This window comes from Platalea leucorodia (genome assembly GCF_965183815.1).
Source record: "Platalea leucorodia genome assembly, chromosome: 1".
NCBI classification, from domain to species: Eukaryota; Metazoa; Chordata; class Aves; order Pelecaniformes; family Threskiornithidae; genus Platalea; species Platalea leucorodia.
This window is the reverse complement of record NC_138823.1, coordinates 844,379-863,620: the sequence shown is the minus strand read 5'-3', so window position 1 is coordinate 863,620 and position 19,242 is coordinate 844,379. Positions and strand designations below refer to the sequence as shown.

The window sequence follows — 19,242 nt, the reverse complement described above, 5'->3', positions numbered from 1 at the left end:
CGCTCATCGCCGCGCTGCCCCGCCCCCCCGCCGCTCCGCCTTCCCATTGGCCGGCGCGGCCCCGCCCCGCCTCCCCATTGGCTCACCCCCCTTCCGCATCCCTCCTCGCCATTGGTCCTCTCCGCCGCCCGTCACGACGCCGGTAGAGGCGGGGGCGGGGAGGCCCGCGGGGGACGCTGGGAGTTGTAGTCCCGCCGCCTCTCGCCCCTCCCATTGGCCGGGGCGGGGCGGGGGGGCGGGGCGGTTGCCAAGGTTACAAAGGCCGTGGCGGGCGGGGGGCGCCCTACGGTGGCCGGGAGGCGGCGGGGGCCGGCGGCGCGGACGGGCCCGGGCCCAGCATGGGCGACCGCGGCGCGGCCACGGCAACCGGGGGGGGCGGCGGCGGCGGCCCGGCGGCGGCGGGGGGGGGGCAGCGGGGCGGCAGCAGGGCCCCGGCCCCGGGCAGGGCGACGGCGGCGATGACCCCGACGGGGATTTCAGGTAACGGCCCCGGTGCCCCCCCCGTGTCCCCGTCCCTTCCCGGTCCCTCTGGCGACACCGCGGGGCCCTCCCCGGCCGGGCGCCGCTTCCCCGGGCGGCGGGGGGGGTCCCAGCGCCCCGCTCCGTGTCCCTGCCCCCCCCCCCCCCCCCCCGCCACCCCCGGGGACCGGGACCCCCCCCAGCCCCTTCCCGGGGGCTCCCCCGGGGACCGGGACCCCCCTTGTCCCCCGGGGGGGGGGGCTGTCTGCTGTCCCTGGGGGGGGGTCCCCACGTCCCCCGGGGACCGGGACCCCCCCTTGTCCCCTGTTTGGGGTCCCCTGCTCTTCGGGGGGGTCCCCATGTCCCCTGCTTTGGGGTCCCCCTTGTCCCCTGCTTGGGGTCCCGTCCCCTGTCCTGGGGGGGGGGGGGTCCCTCCATCTCCTGCCTCTGGTTGAGGTCCCCTGCCTTTGGGGGGGGGGTGTCCCCACATCCCCTGTTTTGGGGTCCCCTTGTCCCCTGGTTGGGGTCCTCCTTGTCCTTTGCCCCAGCTTGGGGTCCCCCCGGCCCATGGTTGAGGTCCCCTGCCCCTGGGGGGGGTCCCATCCCCTGGGGACCCCAATCCAGGTGACCTAAACCCCCCCAGGAGCCCTCCCCCCCCCCCCCCGCCATGGCTGGGCAGGGGGGGGTCCAGCTCCCCCCAGGGGGGGAGCGAGGGGCTGTGGGGGTCGTGGGTGAGCTGCCTGCCCGCTGCCTGCTGCTGCCTGCCCACTGCCTGCCCGCTGCCGCGTCCCGAAACAGAGCTGCAGCCCCCCAGCCCCGTACCCCCCTCTCCCGGGGCGCGGCGGGGGCAGGATCGGTCCCTGACCCCCCCATATCTTATCCGGGGCGAGGGCTGCGGCACCCGGGGACTCTGGACCCGGCCCTGCCTGCGCTGCCTGCCCTGCCTGCAACTCTGGGCTCTGCCCAACCCTGGAACCGCTTGAACGTGCTGGGACGCCCCTGTCCCCTCCTGGGGGGCGGCAGTCGTGTCCCCAAGGACTGGGGGGGCTCCTGGCTGGCACCCGCTGCCCCCCCCGTGCTGCCTGCCCCTGCCCGCCCCGGGGCTGCCCTCCTGCCCGCTGCCTGCCTGCACCCCAACTCCGCGTCCCCCCCGGGCTTTCCCACCCGCGTCCCCGCTGTCCCCAAACGCCGCCGGGGTCCCCAGGGCGGCCCTGGCTGCCCGCGTCCCCCCCCAAACACCGCCCGCGTCCCCCCCGTCTCGTCCCCAGGTGTCACAAGGTGCAGGATTCTCTGCTCAGCTCGGCCAGCGGCTACAGCAACTACCGGGGCATCCTCAACTGGTGTGTGGTCATGCTGGTGAGTCGGGGCCCTGCGCCGGGACGGCCGCCCCGGCAGCGCGGCGGCGGCTTTGCCGCCAGAACCGGCGCGGTGACGGCCGATCCCTCGGCGTGGCTTTAATTCAATTAGCGGGTGAAAGCGAGCAGAAGGGACTCGGCCGCGGCCGGCGCGCCGATTAACTCGTGCCGACGGTGCCCGCTCACCGACGCGGCACCTGGTGCCACCGCGGCTGTCGCCGGCCTCTGGGCTTCCCAGGGGAGGAGGCGCGAAGCCCCCCGGGGGCAGCCACGGTTTCGTGGCCGGTGGCAACCGTCCGTGGGCCGGCACGTGACTCACCGTGCCGTGTGCCGCAACCCTTGCACAGCCTCGTGGCACCGGTGACGCAAGAGTGTCCCTGAGCCGTGCCCGGGGACGCGGGGACCGGCCCCCCCTTCCCCCCCCGTCGCCTCACCCATCTCCTCCTTCCTCCGCCAGATCCTGAGCAACGCTCGGCTCTTCCTGGAGAACCTCATCAAGTGAGCGGGGTCCCGCGGCGGGGACACGCGGACCTGGGGGTCCCCACGGCGGGGACACGGACCCTGGGGGTCCCCTCGGGGGGGGGACACGGACCTGAGGGTCCCTCGGGGGGGGACACGGACCCTGGGGGTCCCCTCGGGGGGGGACACGGACCCCGTTCCCCCGCCAACGTCCATCCCCACGCTGCCTGGGGCGGCTCTGCCACCCCGGCGTGGGGCTGGGTCTGTCATGGTCCCCAGTGTGGGGCTTGGGGGGCCATAATTGTCCCCAGTATGGGGCTGGGGGGTGTCATTGTCCCCAGTATGGGGCTGGGGGGTGTCATTGTCCCCAGTATGGGGCTGGGGGGGTGATCATGGTCCCCAGTGTGGGGCTTGGGGGGCCATAATTGTCCCCAGTATGGGGCTGGGGGTCTGTCATGGTCCCCAGTGTGGGGCTGGGGGGCCATAATTGTCCCCAGTATGGGGCTGGGGGGGTGATCATGGTCCTCAGTGTGGGGCTGGGGGGCCATAATTGTCCCCAGTATGGGGCTGGGGGGTGTCATTGTCCCCAGTATGGGGCTGGGGGTCTGTCATGGTCCCCAGTGTGGGGCTGGGGGTGCCATCGATCCCTGGGATCCCACTGGAGGGGTCCCTGGGGCCGCTGGGGATTTGGGGTGGGACCAGGGACCCCCGTGGGGTGACACCGGTGGCTACGGGAGCCCCCAGCCCGCGGTGGGGTCCCGGAGGCCGTGGGTGTCCGGAGGGGCCCCCCCCGGCCGCTGAGGACCCCCCCGCCCCGCGCAGGTACGGCATCCTGGTGGACCCCATCCAGGTGGTCTCCCTCTTCCTCAAGGACCCCTACAGCTGGCCCTCCCTCTGCCTGCTCATCGGTGAGTGCCCCCCGCCGCCGCGGCCCCCGGCCCCGCCGCGGGGCCCCGTCCTGGCAGCCCTGACCCCGTCCTCCTCTCCCCGCAGCAGCCAACGTCTTCGTCGTGGTGACCCTGGCCCTGGAGAGATGGCTGGCAGCGGTGAGCGCCGGGGGACCCCTCCCTGGGCTTGGGGTCTCCCCCCCCCGCCCCAATTTCACGCCCCCCACCCCAATTTCACGCCCCCCGCCCCACAGGGCTCCCTCTCGGAGGCCGCGGGGGCCGCCCTGCACAACCTCAACCTCTTGGCCGTCCTCTGCTTCCCCGCCGGCGTCGTCCTCGCCATCACCTCCATCACCCCAGGTGGGCAAACGGGGGCCAGGCTGGGCCCGGGGGGGGGTCCAGGATCGGGCCCTGCCCCCTCCCCCCCTCACCGCCCCCTCTCTCCCCGCAGTGGGGGCTGCCTTCACCCTGGCCGTCTACACCGTCCTCTTCCTCAAGCTCTTCTCCTTCAAGGACGTCAATAAGTGGTGTCGGGAGAGGAGGGAAGCCAAAAAAGCCCCCCCGGCCTCCGGGGACGGCTCGGCCGCAGGTACGGCACCGGGGCGGCGGCGGGGGGGGGGACGGGGGACGCGGGGCTCCCCCCGCCCGGGGGGCTCACGGCTCCGCTCCCCTCTCCCAGCTGCCGGGGCCAAGAACGCCAACGGGGACGTGGGGAAGAACGGCGTCGCCTACCCGGACAACCTCACCTACGGCGGTAAGCGCGGGCCTGGGGGGGTCCCCGGACCCTGGGGGGGTCCCCAGAGCCGTGGGGGTCCCTGGAGCCGCTGGGGGGGTCCCCGGCCCTGCAGCCACGCGCCCCCTCCCCGCAGATCTCTACTACTTTGTCTTCGCGCCCACCCTCTGCTACGAGCTGAACTTTCCCCGCTCCCCCCGCGTCCGCAAGCGCTTCCTCCTCCGGCGCCTCTTCGAGATGGTGAGGGCTGGGGGGGTCCTGGGGGGTCTGGGGGGGTCCGGGGTCCTGCTGGGATCCAGGGGGTCCCACTGGGGGGGGCTGGGGTCCTGCTGGGGCTGGGGTCCTGTAAAGGGGGGTTCAGGGGGTCCTGCTGGGGCTGGGGGGGGGCTGGGGTCCTGCTGGGATCCAGGGGGGCCTGATGGGGGGGGTCCCGAGGGGCCCTGCTGGGAGGATCTGGGGGGGTCCTTCAGGGGCTGGGGTCCTGCTGGGGGGGGTTCCAGGGGGTCTTGCTGAGGCTGGGGTCTGGGGGGGTCCTGGGGGGTCCGGGGGGGGGCTGGGGTCCTGCTGGGATCCAGGCGGTCCTGGGGGGGTCCAGGGGGGCCTGCAAAGGGGGGTCCCAAGGGGCCCTGCTGGGGCTGGGGTCCTGCGGGGGGGGGGGGGGGGGTGTGTGTTTGGGCTCGGGGCCAGTGGGAGCCTTGTGGCTGGAGCCCTGGCCTCTGCCTTCACGGGGTGGGGGGGTCCCCGGGGTGGGGGGGTCCCCGGGGTGGGGGGGCTGGGTGCCCCCCGCTGATGGCTGCCTCTCTCTTCCAGCTGTTCTTCATCCAGCTGCTGGTGGGGCTGATCCAGCAGGTACGGGGGCGCGGGGGGGGGACGGGGGGTGGGGGGCCCCCTCCCGGGCAGGGCCCCCCCTCCCCGGGCAGGGCCCCGCACCCGCTCCAGCCGCCTCCTCTCTTCCAGTGGATGGTGCCCACGATCCAGAACTCCATGAAGCCGTTTCGGGTGAGTGAGGGGGCCCCTCCCGGCGCTTGGGGGTCCCCCAGGGACCGGTGATTTGGTGGGGGGGGGCAGAGGCCCCCCCCAGCCTGCCCTCAGTGGGGCAGAGGGTGCTCGGTGCCGGGATCTGGCCAGGCCGCCGCCGTGCCGCAGCCGCCCCTGCCCTCTTCCCGGGCTGGCACGGGCGCCGCGGGCCAGGGCTGACGGCGGCCGCTGCCTTGCAGGACATGGATTATTCCCGGATCATGGAGCGGCTCCTGAAGCTGGCCGTGAGTACCCCCGCCGTCCCCGCTGCCCACGGGTGGGGGGCAGCCAGGACCCCCCCCGACGGCCTCCCCCTCCCCCCCGCAGGTCCCCAACCACCTCATCTGGCTCATCTTCTTCTACTGGTTCTTCCACTCCTGCCTGAACGTGATGGCCGAAGTGACGCGCTTCGGCGACCGGGAGTTTTACAGGGACTGGTGGTGAGCGGCGGCGGCGGGGGGACGGCGCTGCCCCCTGGGCCCCTCCTGCCCCCGGGCCGGGGGTCCCTGCGCCGGGGGGGGAGCGGGGACGCGGCTGACGGCCCCGCTCTCCGCAGGAACTCCGAGTCGGTGACCTATTTCTGGCAGAACTGGAACATCCCCGTGCACAAGTGGTGTCTCAGGTACGCGGGGGTCGCGGCGGCGGCGGCGGGGGGGACCCGTCCCCGGCTCCTCGCCCCCCGGCTCCCCGGGGGCTGCCGCCGCTCTGCGCCAACGCCCCGCTGCTTCTCAGGCACTTCTACAAGCCCATGCTGAAGCGGGGGCTCAGCAAGTGGACGGCCCAGACCGCCGTTTTCCTGGGCTCTGCCTTCTTCCACGAGGTGAGCGCTGCCCCCGGCTCCCCCCGGCCCCTGCCTGGCGCTGCCGGCGCTGCCGGCCGGGGCTGGCGCTGAGGCCGTCTCCCCCCAGTACCTGGTGAGCGTCCCCCTGAAGATGTTCCGGCTCTGGGCCTTCATGGGGATGGCGATGCAGGTAAGCGGAGCCCTGGCCGACCCCGGCGGGGTCCTGCGGCCCCGGGGCTCGGGGCGCGGCCCCGGCCTTTGCCGGCGGCGGGGCTGACGCTGCCGCCCTCCCCTCCAGATCCCGCTGGCCTGGTTCGTCTCCAAGTTCCTCAGGGGCAACTACGGGAACGCGGCCGTCTGGATCTGCCTGATCATCGGCCAGCCCATCGTCGTCCTGATGTACGTGCACGACTACTACGTGCTCAACTACGAAGGCAACCAGTGAGGCGGAGGGGGCCGCCCGCCCTCCCCGGTGCCCCACGGGCCCCGGGACTGTGCCGGTGCCGCGGTGCCGTCGCCTCTGCGTGGGGAACAGCCGGCGGGCGCCACGTCCTCGCGAACTCACCGTCGGATCAATGCAATAGCCGCCGGGGCGGGAGGGTGCCCGTGCTGCCCTGGGGGCTGCGGGGCCTGGGCTGAGCCTGCCTGGCCTCCGGCAACCGGCCTCCGGCCCCGCAGCCCCCAGCTGGAAGCGGAGCCTCCTCTCCCTTACGGCACTTTAAAGGACCGGGACCGGCCCTGGCGGGGTCTCGCCCCGGCACAATCCCTGCCCGCAGCTCCGGGCCCTGCCTGCTCCGTCCCGGGGCCGCTGCCCACGCAGGCAGCTGCCCGCGGCGGCCCTGCCGCTGCCTGCTGGCCTTGCTCTGGTCCCGCTCAGCCACTTTTTAACCCTTCCGGATCGCATCTGTCAAAAACTTCAGTGATTAAAGTGTCTTCTTTTTCCACGCCGGGCCTCAGCGCTGTCCCTGCCTCCCCGCCCCGGCCTTCGCCCCCCGCGGGGGCTGGGGAACCCAGTTTGGGGGGAAAGCAGCTGGGACAAACTGGGCAAACTGGAGGGAGCGATGGAGCTTCGACCCAACCGGGAGCAGGGCAGGGACCTCTGCGCAACCCGCCCCGGTGTTTCACCGCCCCCGTTGTGCCACCGGCGCCCACCCGCTGCCGGCGTCCCCACCCGAGAAGCAGCGGCGGCCCCCGCTCCGTCCTGTTAGGGACATAGAAAATAAATTTTATTATTCATTTTAGATTTCTACACTGTAGTTGTGTCACTAACCACGATCCTCAGGAGAAGAATGCAGCTACCGCCGTCCCCCCACACAGACACAACAGCGCTCGGCCTCGGTCCGGCGCCAGAGAGGGTGAAAGTGTTACTGCACAGAGAAAAAAAAAAACCAAAACCCTACATTTTTGCTCTTTTTTTCCATACTTAACAAAAAAAAACAAAAAAAAAAAACCCCCAAAAAAATTCCGGAGTGCCCGGTTTCTGCCTCCGGGCAGGGGCGGGCGGCCGGAGCCCGCGGCGCTGGCGGGGCAGGCAGGCGGGCAGAAGGCAGGCGCGGCACCGGCCTCGGCGCTGCGGGAAGCCGGCGGGCGAGAGGTTGAGTTCAGGGCTGGACGCCGGCTGCGGCGGGGACCGGCGAGCCCAAAGCGTTGGGCGAGGAGATGACGGGCGACGCGGCCAGGCCGCCGATGGGCTGGGAGGCGGACATCGAGGTAATACCTGCGCCGGAGAGAGCGAGGGGGTCGGCGGGAGAGCTCGGCGCGGGCCCGGAGCCCCCCGAGACCCCCGCGGGCTCGAGCGCTCACCTGCCAACATACTGGAGGAGCTGACAGGCGTGTTACTGGCGGAGAGGCCAGCCGGGGCGCCGATCCTCGCCGGGTCTTTCGCTATGGGATCTGGGGGGCAGAGGGGAAGGGAAGAGGCGTCAGCGAGGGCTCCCCGCGAGACGGGGACGGATGGGCACGGGGGGGGCAGCCGGCGAGGACGGAGCTGCGCCGCGGGCGCTGCCCGCACCCAAAAGGCCGAGGAGAACCCGTCGGGGCGGTGACCGGTGCCGGCAGCAGCGAGGAGGAGGCGGGGGGAGGCAGGGAGGGCGCGGCGGCCGCCGGGGCGGGCAGCGGCGCGGGCGGACGTACAGAAGTAGGGGTGCTCCATGGCGTCCCGGGCAGTGAGGCGTGTCTGGTGGTCGTAGCGCAGCAGCTTGTCGAGGAAGTCGAGGGCCTCGGTGCTCACCAGGTGCTGGTTCTCGCTGTGCACGAAGCGCTCCCACCGCTTCCGCGAGTGTCTGCGAGGAGGAGGAGGAGGAGGAGGGGGAGAGCTGCATCAGCACCGCACCCGGGCTCGCCTCCCACGCTGCCCGCCCCGCGCCCGGACGCGGGACGCCGCGGCCGGTACGGGCAGCACCGGGCCAGTTGTCGGCTCCGGGAGGAGGGAGGATTTGGGGAGGGAGGGCAGCACCGCCCGCGCCCCGCGGCACCCGCCGCGGCTCCCCACCTGCCGAGGATGTCGTTGAAGCGGGGATCCAGCTCGATGTTGTACTTGTCGATGTAGTCGTACAGGTCCTCCGTCCCCAGCACTTTCGCGATGCGCACGAGCTGCCAAAAGGGCGGAGAAGCCGCAACGCTGAGGGCGATGGCGCAGACGGGGGCGGGGGGGAGTTCCTGCCAGCCCAGCCGCGGGTCCCGGCTCCCCCCGCCGCGTCCCTCGCTCCCCCGGCGAGGACGCAGCTCAGCAGAGCTTCGTGGCCGGGGAGGGACGCGTTCCCGGCCCTCTCCGCGCTGGAAAGCGGAGGCAAGGCCTCGCAGCCCTTCCCCGGGGCGGCGGGAAGCCGTGCGGAGGCGTGCCCGTGCTCCCAGACAGGTGCCCGAGATGCTCCAGGGCCGGAATTCCAGCGCTGGAGCGGAGCCTGGTTTTCCCTCCTGACCCCGCGGGCGGCTGCAGCGGGGAGCCCAGCTCCCACAGACGCAGGTCGCGGCAGGCCCTTCGGCGGGGCGGCCGCCTGCGCGCCCTGCCCGAGCTCACGGGAGAGACACAGCTGGGGAGCCCCTCTCCGCTGTCGCCGGCCGGCTCCGGAGCCGCGGCCCACGAACCCCACCGCGGCAGCACCATCGGTTTGGAGTGACCGAAATGGAGCTGCGCCTCAGGGAGCGTCTGCGGGATGGGGGAGCCTCAGGGAGGGTCTGCGGGGCGCGGGGAGGGAGGGTCTGTGGGATGGGAGCGGGCAGGGAGGGTCTGCGGGGTGCAGGGAGGGTCTGCGGGGTGCGGGCAGGGAGGGTCTGCGGGGTGCAGGGAGGGTCTGCGGGGTGCAGGCAGGGAGGGTCTGCGGGATGGGAGCGGGCAGGGAGGGTCTGCGGGGCGCGGGGAGGGTCTGCAGGGCGTGGGGAGGGTCTGCGGGGTACGGGGAGGCTCTGTGGGATGGGGGAGCGGGCAGAGAGGGTCTGCGGGGTGCGGGCAGGGAGGGTCTGTGGGATGGGAGTGGGCAGGGAGGGTCTGCGGGGTGCGGGGAGGGTCTGCGGGGTGCGGGCAGGGAGGGTCTGCGGGATGGGGGAGCGGGCAGGGAGGGTCTGCGGGGTGCGGGGAGGGTCTGTGGGGTGCAGGGAGGGGGCAGGGAGAGTCTGCGGGGCGCGGGGAGGGTCTGTGGGGTGCAGGGAGGGGGCAGGGAGGGTCTGCGGGGCGCGGGGAGGGTCTGCGGGACAGGAGCGGGCAGCGGGCTGCCCTGGAGCTCACTTGGTCGTAGTTGTCGTGTCCGTGGAAGAAGGGCTCTTTCCGGAAGATCATGCTGGCCAGCATGCAGCCTAAACTCCACATGTCTAAGCTGTAGTCATACATCTGGAAGAGCCGAGGAGAGGGGGGGGGAGGTCAGGGAGGCCCCGGGAGCCACCGGCTGCTGCGACGGCGCGGGAGGGGGGACGCGCCCCGAGCCCCCTCCAAGCGGATGGCGGGCAGCTCCGCGCTCCGCTTGGCCCAGGACCGTCTCCGACACAGGCGCCGGGTTCAGAGCCTGAACCACGCGTGGTCTCGTCGGTCACGGGCAGAAAAGCTAGACGCCGACCCGCCGCGAGCTGCCGCCTCAAGGAGGCTGGCAGAGAGTCTCCTTTATTCACGCCTTCCCCGATTACTTCACCCCTCGGCGCAGGTTACGCCGATCACTCCGGAGCCTTTCCAGCCCGCGGGAGCCGTAGCGGGGCTGTCGCTCTCCCGCTTGCGTACAGCCGCGGGTTGTAACCCGCCGGGCAGGTGCCTGGGCGCAGGAAAGCCCGGGGCTGCACGGCAGCGCGACGCCAGCCTGCGTCTCCCCAGCCATCGGCACGCGGGGCTGGGCCTGGCCGGTATATACCTGGTAATCTACCAAGAGCTCCGGTCCCTTGAAGTACCGCGAGGCCACCCGCACGTTGTACTCCTGGCCGGGGTGGTAGAACTCCGCCAGCCCCCAGTCGATCAGGCGCAGCTGGAGGAGAAGGAGAGAGACCGCATCGGTACCGGCACCTGCAACCCCGCAGCTCTCCGCTGCAGCGGTGCCGTGCCGCCGCGGCGGCCACGTCGGAGCCAAGGCGGGGAGAGGTGGCAGGGGCATCTCGGGGGGTGACGGCATGGCGCAGGCGGTCCGGCGCGGCGTCCTCCCTCCTCACGGCACCGCTGATGCTGCCCCGGCACCCTCGCCCGGTGCGGGGGCCCACCCCGCCCGCCCCCACGCCGCCGCCTGCTTCGGCCTCGGGTTCTGCGGGGATTTCACCCCATTTTTCGGCTCTTTTATCGAACTCAGCGGGACGCCTTGGAACTCGGGGGCCCTGCAGCCCTCCCCAGTGTGGCTCGTTAAACCCGCAGATGCCGCACACTCTGCGGTCCATCGGCCAGCTCATTAACACCGACCAACGCCGGGCCTAGCGCCGACCTGCGCAGCGCTGCCTTCCACTCCGGCAGCAAACCATTGAGAATTACCCTCTAATCACGGCTTGCCAGCAGCTCTATACCCACCACAGAGAAAACGCACCTAAGCCACGTTTCCCTGGTTGGCTTATGCCAGAAATCTTACTAAAATCGAGGTGCGGGACATCTACCGTCCTCAACGAGCCTCTCCAATGGTCTCTGTAATAACCTGGGGAGAAGGACAGCCACGCCTGCGGGCACAACGCAACGCAGGACATCTACCATCGCAGGGCGATGCCGGGCTGCGGTGACGGGGAAGATTTCAAAGGGCGCGGTGCTCAAAGGGCACGGGGGCGTTCGGCCCCTTCCCCTCCGGTAACGCAGGCGGTCACCGGCCGCCAGCGGCTTTGCCCGTGCCGGGCAGCCACCCCAGCCTCCCGCCGGCCGAGCAGGCGCCTTTTGAAGTCCTTTTTTCATTTGAGGCCCCAGCTGGGCAGTCGCTACGGAGGTGCTAGAAGAAATCTAAAGTTACATTTACAAGCCGAAGTTGCCGCCATCCAGGTGGCAAATAAAAGGAGTTTACTGGGCGCAGGTGCGGGTTTTACGGCCACCTGCATTTCCAAACAAAAACGGCTGCGATTTCAGCCCCCTCCCCGCGCCGGGGCCTGCAGGGCCCAGAGCTAACGAGGGCCCGAAGGCAAGGCTCTCCCGCCTGGACACGGCCTCGGGAGCGCTGGTGCTGCCGAGACGGGCAGGACCGCGCGGCGTTAACTGCGCCGGGGAGGTTTCGCTGTCGAAACCGCAACTGTCCGCAGCAGCGAAACGCGGGCTAAGCCTGCGCTGGCCTGCGGGAACAGGCGTGAAAGCGAAGCGCCGGGTGGCTTTGCCAACGATAAGGCTCTCGGCCAGGAGCTGAGCGGCTGGGAGAAGAGCTCACGGCCCCTGCGCAGCCCTGCCTGGGCGGGGAGAGCGGGAGCTGGCGCAGCAGGACGGACCCTCTCCGCTCCGAGAGGCAGAGAGAAGCAGCCCGGCGCTGCCCCGCGGCGTTCCCCTTATCCCCAGGGAGCCGGATCCGGGGCCTCGCCCTACCTTTCTGTGCTCGTGGTCGATCATGACGTTGTGCGGCTTGACGTCTCGATGCATGACCCCCATGCTGTGACAGTAGTCCAGCGCCTGCGGACAGAATGGGCGCCGTCAGAAAGCCTCCCTGCGCGCGATGAGGCAGCAGGATCAGGCAGAGGGCCCGCAGCCGGAGGCGGCAGGGCCGGTGGTGACGGACAGACCCAGAGGCTCTTCTGGGACAGAGCCAGCCGCCTCGGGCAGCCCCTGCTTCGGTGCCGCCTGCCCTAAAAGCTAAGGGGCACGGAGGCGTTCCCCAGGGATCTCCAGACCTCGGCCCTGCACCGTCGCCTCTAGCGCGGACCCTCCCCGGCGTCCAGCATGCACCGTCACCTCCGGTCTGCGAGGAGACCGCTAAAATCCCACGGCGCGGGTCCGACCGCCGCAGAGCCGCGCGCCGGGCTCGGCCCCCCGGTGCGACCCCTTGAAACCCAGCCCAAGCCCAAGAGCCGGAGCGTGACCGAGCGGCGGCGAGGGGCCAAACCCCACCTCCCTCTGCAGCCCCAGCGGAGGGGACGTCGCGCCAAAGGAGACCTCGCTCGTCTCCCGGCAGTGCCTGCTCCAGCGGAAGCCCTGCAGTCGATCCCGGCCCGTCTCTGCCGGCCGGGATGGCTGGGATAGGCAAGGAGCGCGCTGGGAAAGGGTTTCAGTGCCCCGGGGCCCCCGGCTGACCGCCCGAGCAGGCTCCGGCACGGCCCCGCAGCTTGCAACCAAAGCCACTTTCAACACCCGGTCCCAGCGGAGGCAGAAATCTTGCAAGAGGAAGCCGGGGAGATAAATACGATGGCTTCTGCTCCTCAAGGACACGGTGACCTTGCGCTCTGAGCCGCTCGCTAGCGCGCTCCGCAGCCACCTGCCTCTCAGCCTCCCCTCGTGCGGTGGCCCAAGAAGCCATCCCACGTGGCCGGCCGGGCAACGGTCCAGCAGGGCTCGGTTGCCAAATGGACTCCAGTCGCCACCTCCCGCTCCCACGGGCAGGCGCCCCGGGGCAGGCTCGGCAGCCACGGTCTCCTGGGCGAGGAGCTTCTCAGGGGCTGGATTTCCCAGCCGCCCCAGGAGCTTACCTTTAGGATTTCGTACATGTAGAACCGTATGTCAAAATCGGATAGCGTCTGGTACAATTGCTGAAAGAAGACAAGAAGCAGGTTAACAAAACACAGCGTTGTTTATCCGCCGCTCCGGGCTCCTCGCGGAGGCACCAACCGCCGGCGCTGGCGCGGAACGGACGCTGGCAGAGCCACAGCTCGGGTGCAGAGGCACCAACCGGCCAGATGGCACCTGGGCAGCCTCGTACCGGCTTCGTACCCCAATTTCCCCACCCGGGAACGGCCAGCGCACCCCGGGGAGGAGCCGGGCTGACCAACCCTCGGAGCGTGCGTGCGCCCTCCCTGCTTCCGCCCGGGAGGGGACCAGGGAGCTCCGAGACCCCGCTCAGACCCAGCGCCTGGGAGGACCCCGTTTCCCACCCTGAGGACAGGGGATGAGGATGAGCGAGCGATTCCCCGAGACGGCCCCAAGACAAGCCTTGGGGACGAGAATCGGGTGGGACAAGGGCGCCATCAGGCCTTGCAGCCTTAATTACTCACTGAAAACAGAACCGAGCAGCCGCGGGCAGAGCGGCTGCTGGTTTACTAACGCCTACCGCCCGGCTCGATAACCCGCCTCATCTCCTTCCACCCAGCCCAGGCTCCAGGGACAGGAGGCTCAGCTAATCCACCGTTGCAGCCGGCAAATTGGCCAACAGCAGATTGCGAATACAAGCCCACGATGGCCAACTGCTGCAGCAGCGTGGCCAAGAGGAGACTCGGAGATCCACCGGGATAGCCCCAAGCACCAGCACCGTACCCCTGGCTCTTCCCTTAACTGTAAAACGTAGAAAAGAGCAGCCGCCCGCAGCCCCAGATCCCCTGAGACAGCAAAGCTGGCCATTTCTGAGACACCGCGTGCCTCTGAAGTGCAGGACCCTTCCCTCCCCACCACGAGACAGCGTCGGAGCGGGTCGGGAATCCCCCCGGTAGCCAGGGCGCGACGCCGGCTCTGCAGCAGAGCTCTCCCCCACGCCCCACACCATCACCGGGTTCAGGAGGCGTCTGCGACGATGGTGGCGGTCGCTCACCTTGAAGTCCGTGTTGTTGACATGCTCGAAGACCAGGGCAGGCGTCCGAGACTGCAGGACAGCGGCATCGGTTGGCGAGACAGAAAGAGAAGAGAGAGGTTTAGTCTTCCTCAAGGCGGGAGAGCGAAGCCCGGTGTCCACGCTGCCCTGCATCCGCCTCCCGCCCCCGCCGCCCCGGGCCCTGCCGGTACCGCAGCACAGACGGCGGCGCGAGCCGCCCTCAGGAGCGCTGCCCAGCACCCAGCTTCATCCATCATCCAGCAGCAGCCCTGGCTCACCGGGGAGGTCCCGGTTGAGCGGAGGTTGGCAAATGTGACGGCCCATCTACGAGAAGGGCTGGAAGGAGGATCGGGGGATCTACAGGGCTGTCAGCCTCACCTCGGTGCCGGGGAAGGTGACGGAGCAGATCACTCCGAGTGCCATCACGCGGCACGTGCGGGACAACCAGGGGATCGGGCCCCGTCAGTGTGGGTTTGTGAAAGGCAGGTCTTGCTTGACCGACCTGATCGCCCTCCATGACACGGTGACCCTTGGTGGGTGAGGGGAAGGCTGTGGATGGTGTTGACCTGGACTTCAGAAGAGCCTTTGACACCGTTTCCCACACCATTCTCCTGGAGAAACCGGCTGCTCAGGGCTTGGACAGGCGTACGCTTCGCTGGGTAAAAAACCGGCTGGGTGGCCGGGCCCAGAGTGGGGGCGAATGGGCTTAAACCCAGTTGGTGGCCGGTCACCAGTGGTGTCCCCAGGGCTCAGTGCTGGGGCCGGTCCTGTTTAAGATCTTTATCGATGATCTGGACGGGGGATCGAGGGCACCACGTTGGGCGGGAGCGTTGATCTGCTGGGGGCAGGAGGCTCTGCAGAGGGCCCTGGCCAGGCCGGGTCGATGGGCCCAGGCCCCGGGGTGAGGGTCAGCAAGGCTCAGGGCCGGGTCCTGCCCTGGGGGCACAGCAACCCCAGGCACCGCTGCAGGCGTGGGGAGGAGCGGCTGGGAGCTGCCCGGCGGGAAAGGGCCTGGGGGTGCTGGTCGACAGCCGCTGGACATGAGCCAGCAGTGTGCCCAGGTGGCCAAGAGGGCCAGTGGCACCCTGGCTTGTATCAGGAATGGTGTGGCCAGCAGGAGCAGGGCAGGGATGGTGCCCCTGCGCTGGGCACTGGGGAGGCCGCCCCTCAGGTGCTGTGCTCAGCGCTGGGCCCCGCACCCCAAGGCGGCCATGGAGGGGCTGGAGCGTGGCCAGAGCAGGGCAGCGAGGCTGGGGCAGGGGCTGGAGCACAAGGCTGGGGAGGAGCGGCTGGGGGAGCTGGGGGGGCTCAGCCTGGAGAAGAGGAGGCTGAGGGGAGCCCTCATCGCTCTCTGCAACGGCCTGAAAGGAGGCTGGAGCCGGGGGGGTCGGTCTCTGCTCCCCAGGAACAAGCGATGGGACGAGAGGGAACGACCTCAAGCTGCGCCAGGGCAGGGTTGGGTTGGGTATTGGGAAAAACTTCTTCCCCCAAAGGGCTGTCAGGGCCTGGCCCAGGCTGCCCAGGGCAGGGGCTGGGTCCCCATCCCTGGGGGGATTTAAAACCCAGAGAGACGCGGTGCTTGGGGACATGGGTTAGTGGTGGGCTTGGCAGCGCTGAGTGAACGGCTGGACTCGATGATCTTAAAGGTCTTTTCCAACCTAAACAATTCGATGATTCTAGGATCTTTACACCACCACGTACGCACCTGCTTTGTGCATCACCCATCCCAGGGACCAGATCGACGCACCCACCTCTGGGTGCCGAACGGGACCCAGCAAAGCCGGCTCAGGGCGAGGCAGGAAAAGCAAGGCAGCTCTTGAGGTCTGGCTGATAACAGCGGTGCCTGCCGGCTTCGCGAGAGCGAGCTACGGTTACACCCTGGACGGGGCTCCCGCCTCAGCCCCATCTCACCAAGGCTTCACGGAAACTCCGGCAGAAAGGCCCCGGCCACCGCGGCCCCGGCCACCGCACCCCTCCCAGGCTTCCCAAGCTGCCGCAGCCGGGACGCGTTGTCGGAGACCCCGAAGTTGGAGGAGGCGGACGCCCCCCCAGGAGCCGAGCGAGCTGCGGCCGCAGCTCTCACGCCACGTTTTTGGGCTTGTTTGTGTCGGGCTTGTTTCTGCAGGGCTCTCCCCACCCCTTCCCCTTCTCTGTGATCTCCTCCTCCTCCTCGCAGCGCGACAACGGGATCCGTCACCTCAAACATCACCGGCGCTGCAGACCCCGTCTGGAAACGGAGCAGCGGAGCGAGAGCCTGTCCCCAGGGCCCCGGCTCGCTGCTATCTCCCTACGACCAGCTGCCTTTCGCGGCCCGTCAGAGGATTAAAACCGGCTCAAACGCGCCCTGCTAATTCATCCTAACGCAGCTTTTTAATCAGCGCGGCAGGCGGTACCAAGTCACGGGCCTTGGAGACGTGCAGCCACGCGGCATCAACACCACGGCTTTTATCAGCCTGCCCACGTCAAACTCTCACCTCCGCTGCCAAAAGCGGGTTTCCCAAAACGCTCCGGCTCCCGCCGAGCGCTGCCTGCCCCGCCGCAGGACCCACCCGAACCGGTGATCCTGCCCGGATCGCACCGGCCGGGTTACAAACCAGCGGGGACAGCGGGATACCCCGGCTCCGCGGGGATAACAGAAGTAAAAGCCGCCCCTGGGCAAGAGCCGGGAGAGCGGCCAGCGCCACAAAGGAAACAGCGTCTTTTTGGGAAGAGCGAAGGATCGCGGCGCACCGCAGAGCGCCGGAGCAAAGCCTCCCTCTGCCCGATCGGTTCAACGACGGCACAACCCCAACCTCCTCCCGCTCGCCGCCCATTCGCCCGCGTCGGCCGCTGCCCGTCCTCCTCCTCGGCCTTCGCAAAGGCAGGGAGCGTCACCCAGCAAACGCCGACGCTGCGCAAGACCCGGGTGGTTTGAAAGCCAAACAACCCCACTGGGCAGAAGGCGTCCCTTGCTCCCAGCCGCTTTTTCGGGACCGAGAGCAGACGGCGCTGTCGGCACCGGTCGCCGCCGCATCAACCAGAAATCTCTCTTTCCATTTCCACCCTCTCATCTACCGTCTCGGGGTTCCGAGCGGGGAACGTGTGCGGAGATCATCCCCGGGCTGATCTCTGCTGCCAGCCGGGTGCCGAGCGGGCCAGGGAGTCAGTCCGTGCTCCGCAGGCTCCGAACCCACGGGGCGGGAAGGGCCCCGAAGGGCTCCCTCGCACCCTGCCAGCTGCCGGCGTCAGAGCCGCCCCTTCCCCGTCCTTACCACGGGGTCCTTCACGATGTCTAGCAGGCTGATGATATTGGGGCCTCCTCGGAGATTCTCCAGGATCTTAATCTCACGCTTGATCTTCTTCTTTTTCACAGGCTGATAAAACAGAGAACGAGAGCCAGTTACCAGCAGGCAGACCTCTCCGGCGTGACGGGACGGAGGCACCGCGGGGGAACGGCGAAGGAGCGCCTGGTCCGCCAGTCGCGCAGCGGGAACGGCGACGAGCGGGCGCGGTCTCCAGGTCCGCGCGGCCCGCGGCCCACCCCGAGCAGGGCGGGCTCTGCCTCCCGAGGACGGTGGCTCTCCCCTGCCGGGGCATCCAGCGTCACCCGGCCCCACGCCAGCGCCGCGGAGGAACGGGGGGAGCGCGATTCCACGCCTCAATCACCCAAATCGCCCTGCGGAACGGCACCCTGCGAGCTCGGCCGTCCAACAGCCCTCCGCTTCCAAAGGAGCGGCCTGTCCTGCGCTTGGGAGACCGTCGGGAGATTATTTTACGACAGAATAAGGTTTTAAAGAGCGAGCTTAGTTTCTTCAAGTCCCAGGTTAAACCTTGGGCTGACGCTTTGGGAACCGTTACCCAAGGAAAGCGTAATCCCGCCAAACAGCCCCAGCAGCCGAGCCCGTCCGCGCCTCTGACGCCTCGGTGCTGGCCCCCCACCGGTCCCCGGCCCGAGCCGCCCGGGGAAGTGCCCCAGGCTCGCAGAGCGAGCGCGGCGACAGCTCGGGATGCGCTCGGGGACGCCGAGCTGAGCCTCTCTCCTGCCTCCGCGGATGGGATGCCCTTCCTGCCTTTCCGGCTAGCTTTCTGCTTTCTGCTCCCCCACCGCGGGCCGGGCGAGACACGGGGCGAATGCAGGAACGAGGACATTTCTCGCCTTCTCACTCGTAACCCGTCCCGTGCTTTTCTTGACGGGCGTTTCTGTTGCGCTCCGTCATGGCTACGCTCCTTCCACCATCACCGTTTCTCTTGCAAAGGCAACGTGCTTCAGACCGTCCCCGTACTTTATAATTACGCATCCTACAGGCTATAATTACACGCGGTTTGGTGACACCGCAGAAGTGAGCTCGATACCGCAAGCTGACGAGCCTAAACGCGGCCCGTGAGCCTAACGAGGATGAAACGGGAGAGGCAGGACTGCCGGCTGCCCATCCATCAGGGCTCCGCGAGCTCGGGGAACCCCTCTGAACCCGTCCTCGTCCCCAGGGCAGGAATCGGCTCCGACGTACAGGCTGAGACATCGCGTGCCGCAAGGACCTTCTGTCGCAAGACGCTGCTCTGCTCATCCGGGAAAGCTCTCTGGGCTCCTGTGTCCTCGCTCGGGCAGGGAGCAGCAGCAAATCCAGCACAGGGATTTCATGGATCGAACAAGCCAGGTACCTGTGCTGAACTGGTGAGACTGCGACCTGGGCTTTAGGGACCGGGCTGCCTTCGGGCCTGTTTCAGGTCACAACCACTGCTTTGCTTGGGAAGAAGAGAAGCTCCTTGCCCCGCAGAGGGCCCTGGCCAGGCCGGGTCGATGGGCCCAGGCCCCGGGGTGAGGGTCAGCAAGGCTCAGGGCCGGGTCCTGCACTTGGGTCACAACAACCCCAGGCACCGCTGCAGGCATGGGGAAGAGTGGATGGGAGCTGCCCGACGGGAAAGGGCCTGGGGGTGCTGGTCGACAGCCGCTGGACACGAGCCAGCAGGGTGCCCAGGTGGCCAAGAGGGCCAGTGGCATCCTGGCTTGTGTCAGGACTGGTGTGGCCAGCCGGAGCAGGGAGGTGATGGTGCCCCTGCGCTGGGCACTGGTGAGGCCGCCCCTCGAATGCTGTGCTCAGCGCTGGGCCCCGCACCCCAAGGCGGCCATGGAGGGGCTGGAGCGTGGCCAGAGCAGGGCAGCGAGGCTGGGGCAGGGGCTGGAGCACAAGGCTGGGGAGGAGCGGCTGGGGGAGCTGGGGGGGCTCAGCCTGGAGAAGAGGAGGCTGAGGGGAGCCCTCATCGCTCTCTGCAACGGCCTGAAAGGAGGCTGGAGCCGGGGGGGTCGGGCTCTGCTCCCCAGGAACAAGCGATGGGACGAGAGGGAACGGCCTCAAGCTGCGCCAGGGCAGGGTTGGGTTGGGTATGGGGAAAAACTTCTTCCCCCAAAGGGCTGCCAGGGCCTGGCCCAGGCTGCCCAGGGCAGGGGCTGAGTCCCCACCCCTGGGGGGATTTA

At 69.5% G+C, this 19,242-nt stretch overlaps 2 protein-coding genes across 3 annotated transcripts in view; one reads left to right on the top strand and one right to left on the bottom strand.

Annotated features, from left to right (window-relative positions):
• Positions 1-6,274, top strand: part of DGAT1 (diacylglycerol O-acyltransferase 1) — a gene marked incomplete at its 5' end in the record, with an annotated part of 6,502 nt that extends 228 nt beyond the window's left edge. The window contains 17 exons of the mRNA XM_082315517.1: positions 300-480; positions 1,728-1,815; positions 2,272-2,312; positions 3,096-3,181; positions 3,267-3,319; positions 3,415-3,520; positions 3,612-3,749; positions 3,840-3,914; positions 4,030-4,133; positions 4,704-4,742; positions 4,851-4,892; positions 5,111-5,155; positions 5,238-5,350; positions 5,467-5,532; positions 5,643-5,730; positions 5,819-5,881; positions 5,990-6,274. Coding sequence (XP_082171643.1) covers positions 300-480; positions 1,728-1,815; positions 2,272-2,312; positions 3,096-3,181; positions 3,267-3,319; positions 3,415-3,520; positions 3,612-3,749; positions 3,840-3,914; positions 4,030-4,133; positions 4,704-4,742; positions 4,851-4,892; positions 5,111-5,155; positions 5,238-5,350; positions 5,467-5,532; positions 5,643-5,730; positions 5,819-5,881; positions 5,990-6,136 — 1,475 coding nt within the window. The 3' untranslated portion in view covers positions 6,137-6,274. The remainder of the gene's footprint in view (positions 1-299; positions 481-1,727; positions 1,816-2,271; positions 2,313-3,095; positions 3,182-3,266; positions 3,320-3,414; positions 3,521-3,611; positions 3,750-3,839; positions 3,915-4,029; positions 4,134-4,703; positions 4,743-4,850; positions 4,893-5,110; positions 5,156-5,237; positions 5,351-5,466; positions 5,533-5,642; positions 5,731-5,818; positions 5,882-5,989) is intronic.
• A 621-nt stretch (positions 6,275-6,895) lies between these two features.
• The window catches only part of LOC309588677 (casein kinase II subunit alpha-like), a 28,207-nt gene continuing 15,860 nt past the window's right edge, over positions 6,896-19,242 (bottom strand). For both annotated transcript variants that reach the window (XM_082308265.1, XM_082308264.1), the window contains exons 4-13: positions 17,042-17,143; positions 13,791-13,841; positions 12,739-12,798; positions 11,645-11,728; positions 10,026-10,136; positions 9,416-9,517; positions 8,183-8,283; positions 7,825-7,973; positions 7,495-7,584; positions 6,896-7,408 (exon numbers count right to left, since the gene is read on the bottom strand). In XM_082308265.1, the coding sequence (XP_082164391.1) occupies positions 7,293-7,408; positions 7,495-7,584; positions 7,825-7,973; positions 8,183-8,283; positions 9,416-9,517; positions 10,026-10,136; positions 11,645-11,728; positions 12,739-12,798; positions 13,791-13,841; positions 17,042-17,143 (966 nt within the window). In that variant the 3' untranslated portion in view covers positions 6,896-7,292. The remainder of the gene's footprint in view (positions 7,409-7,494; positions 7,585-7,824; positions 7,974-8,182; positions 8,284-9,415; positions 9,518-10,025; positions 10,137-11,644; positions 11,729-12,738; positions 12,799-13,790; positions 13,842-17,041; positions 17,144-19,242) is intronic.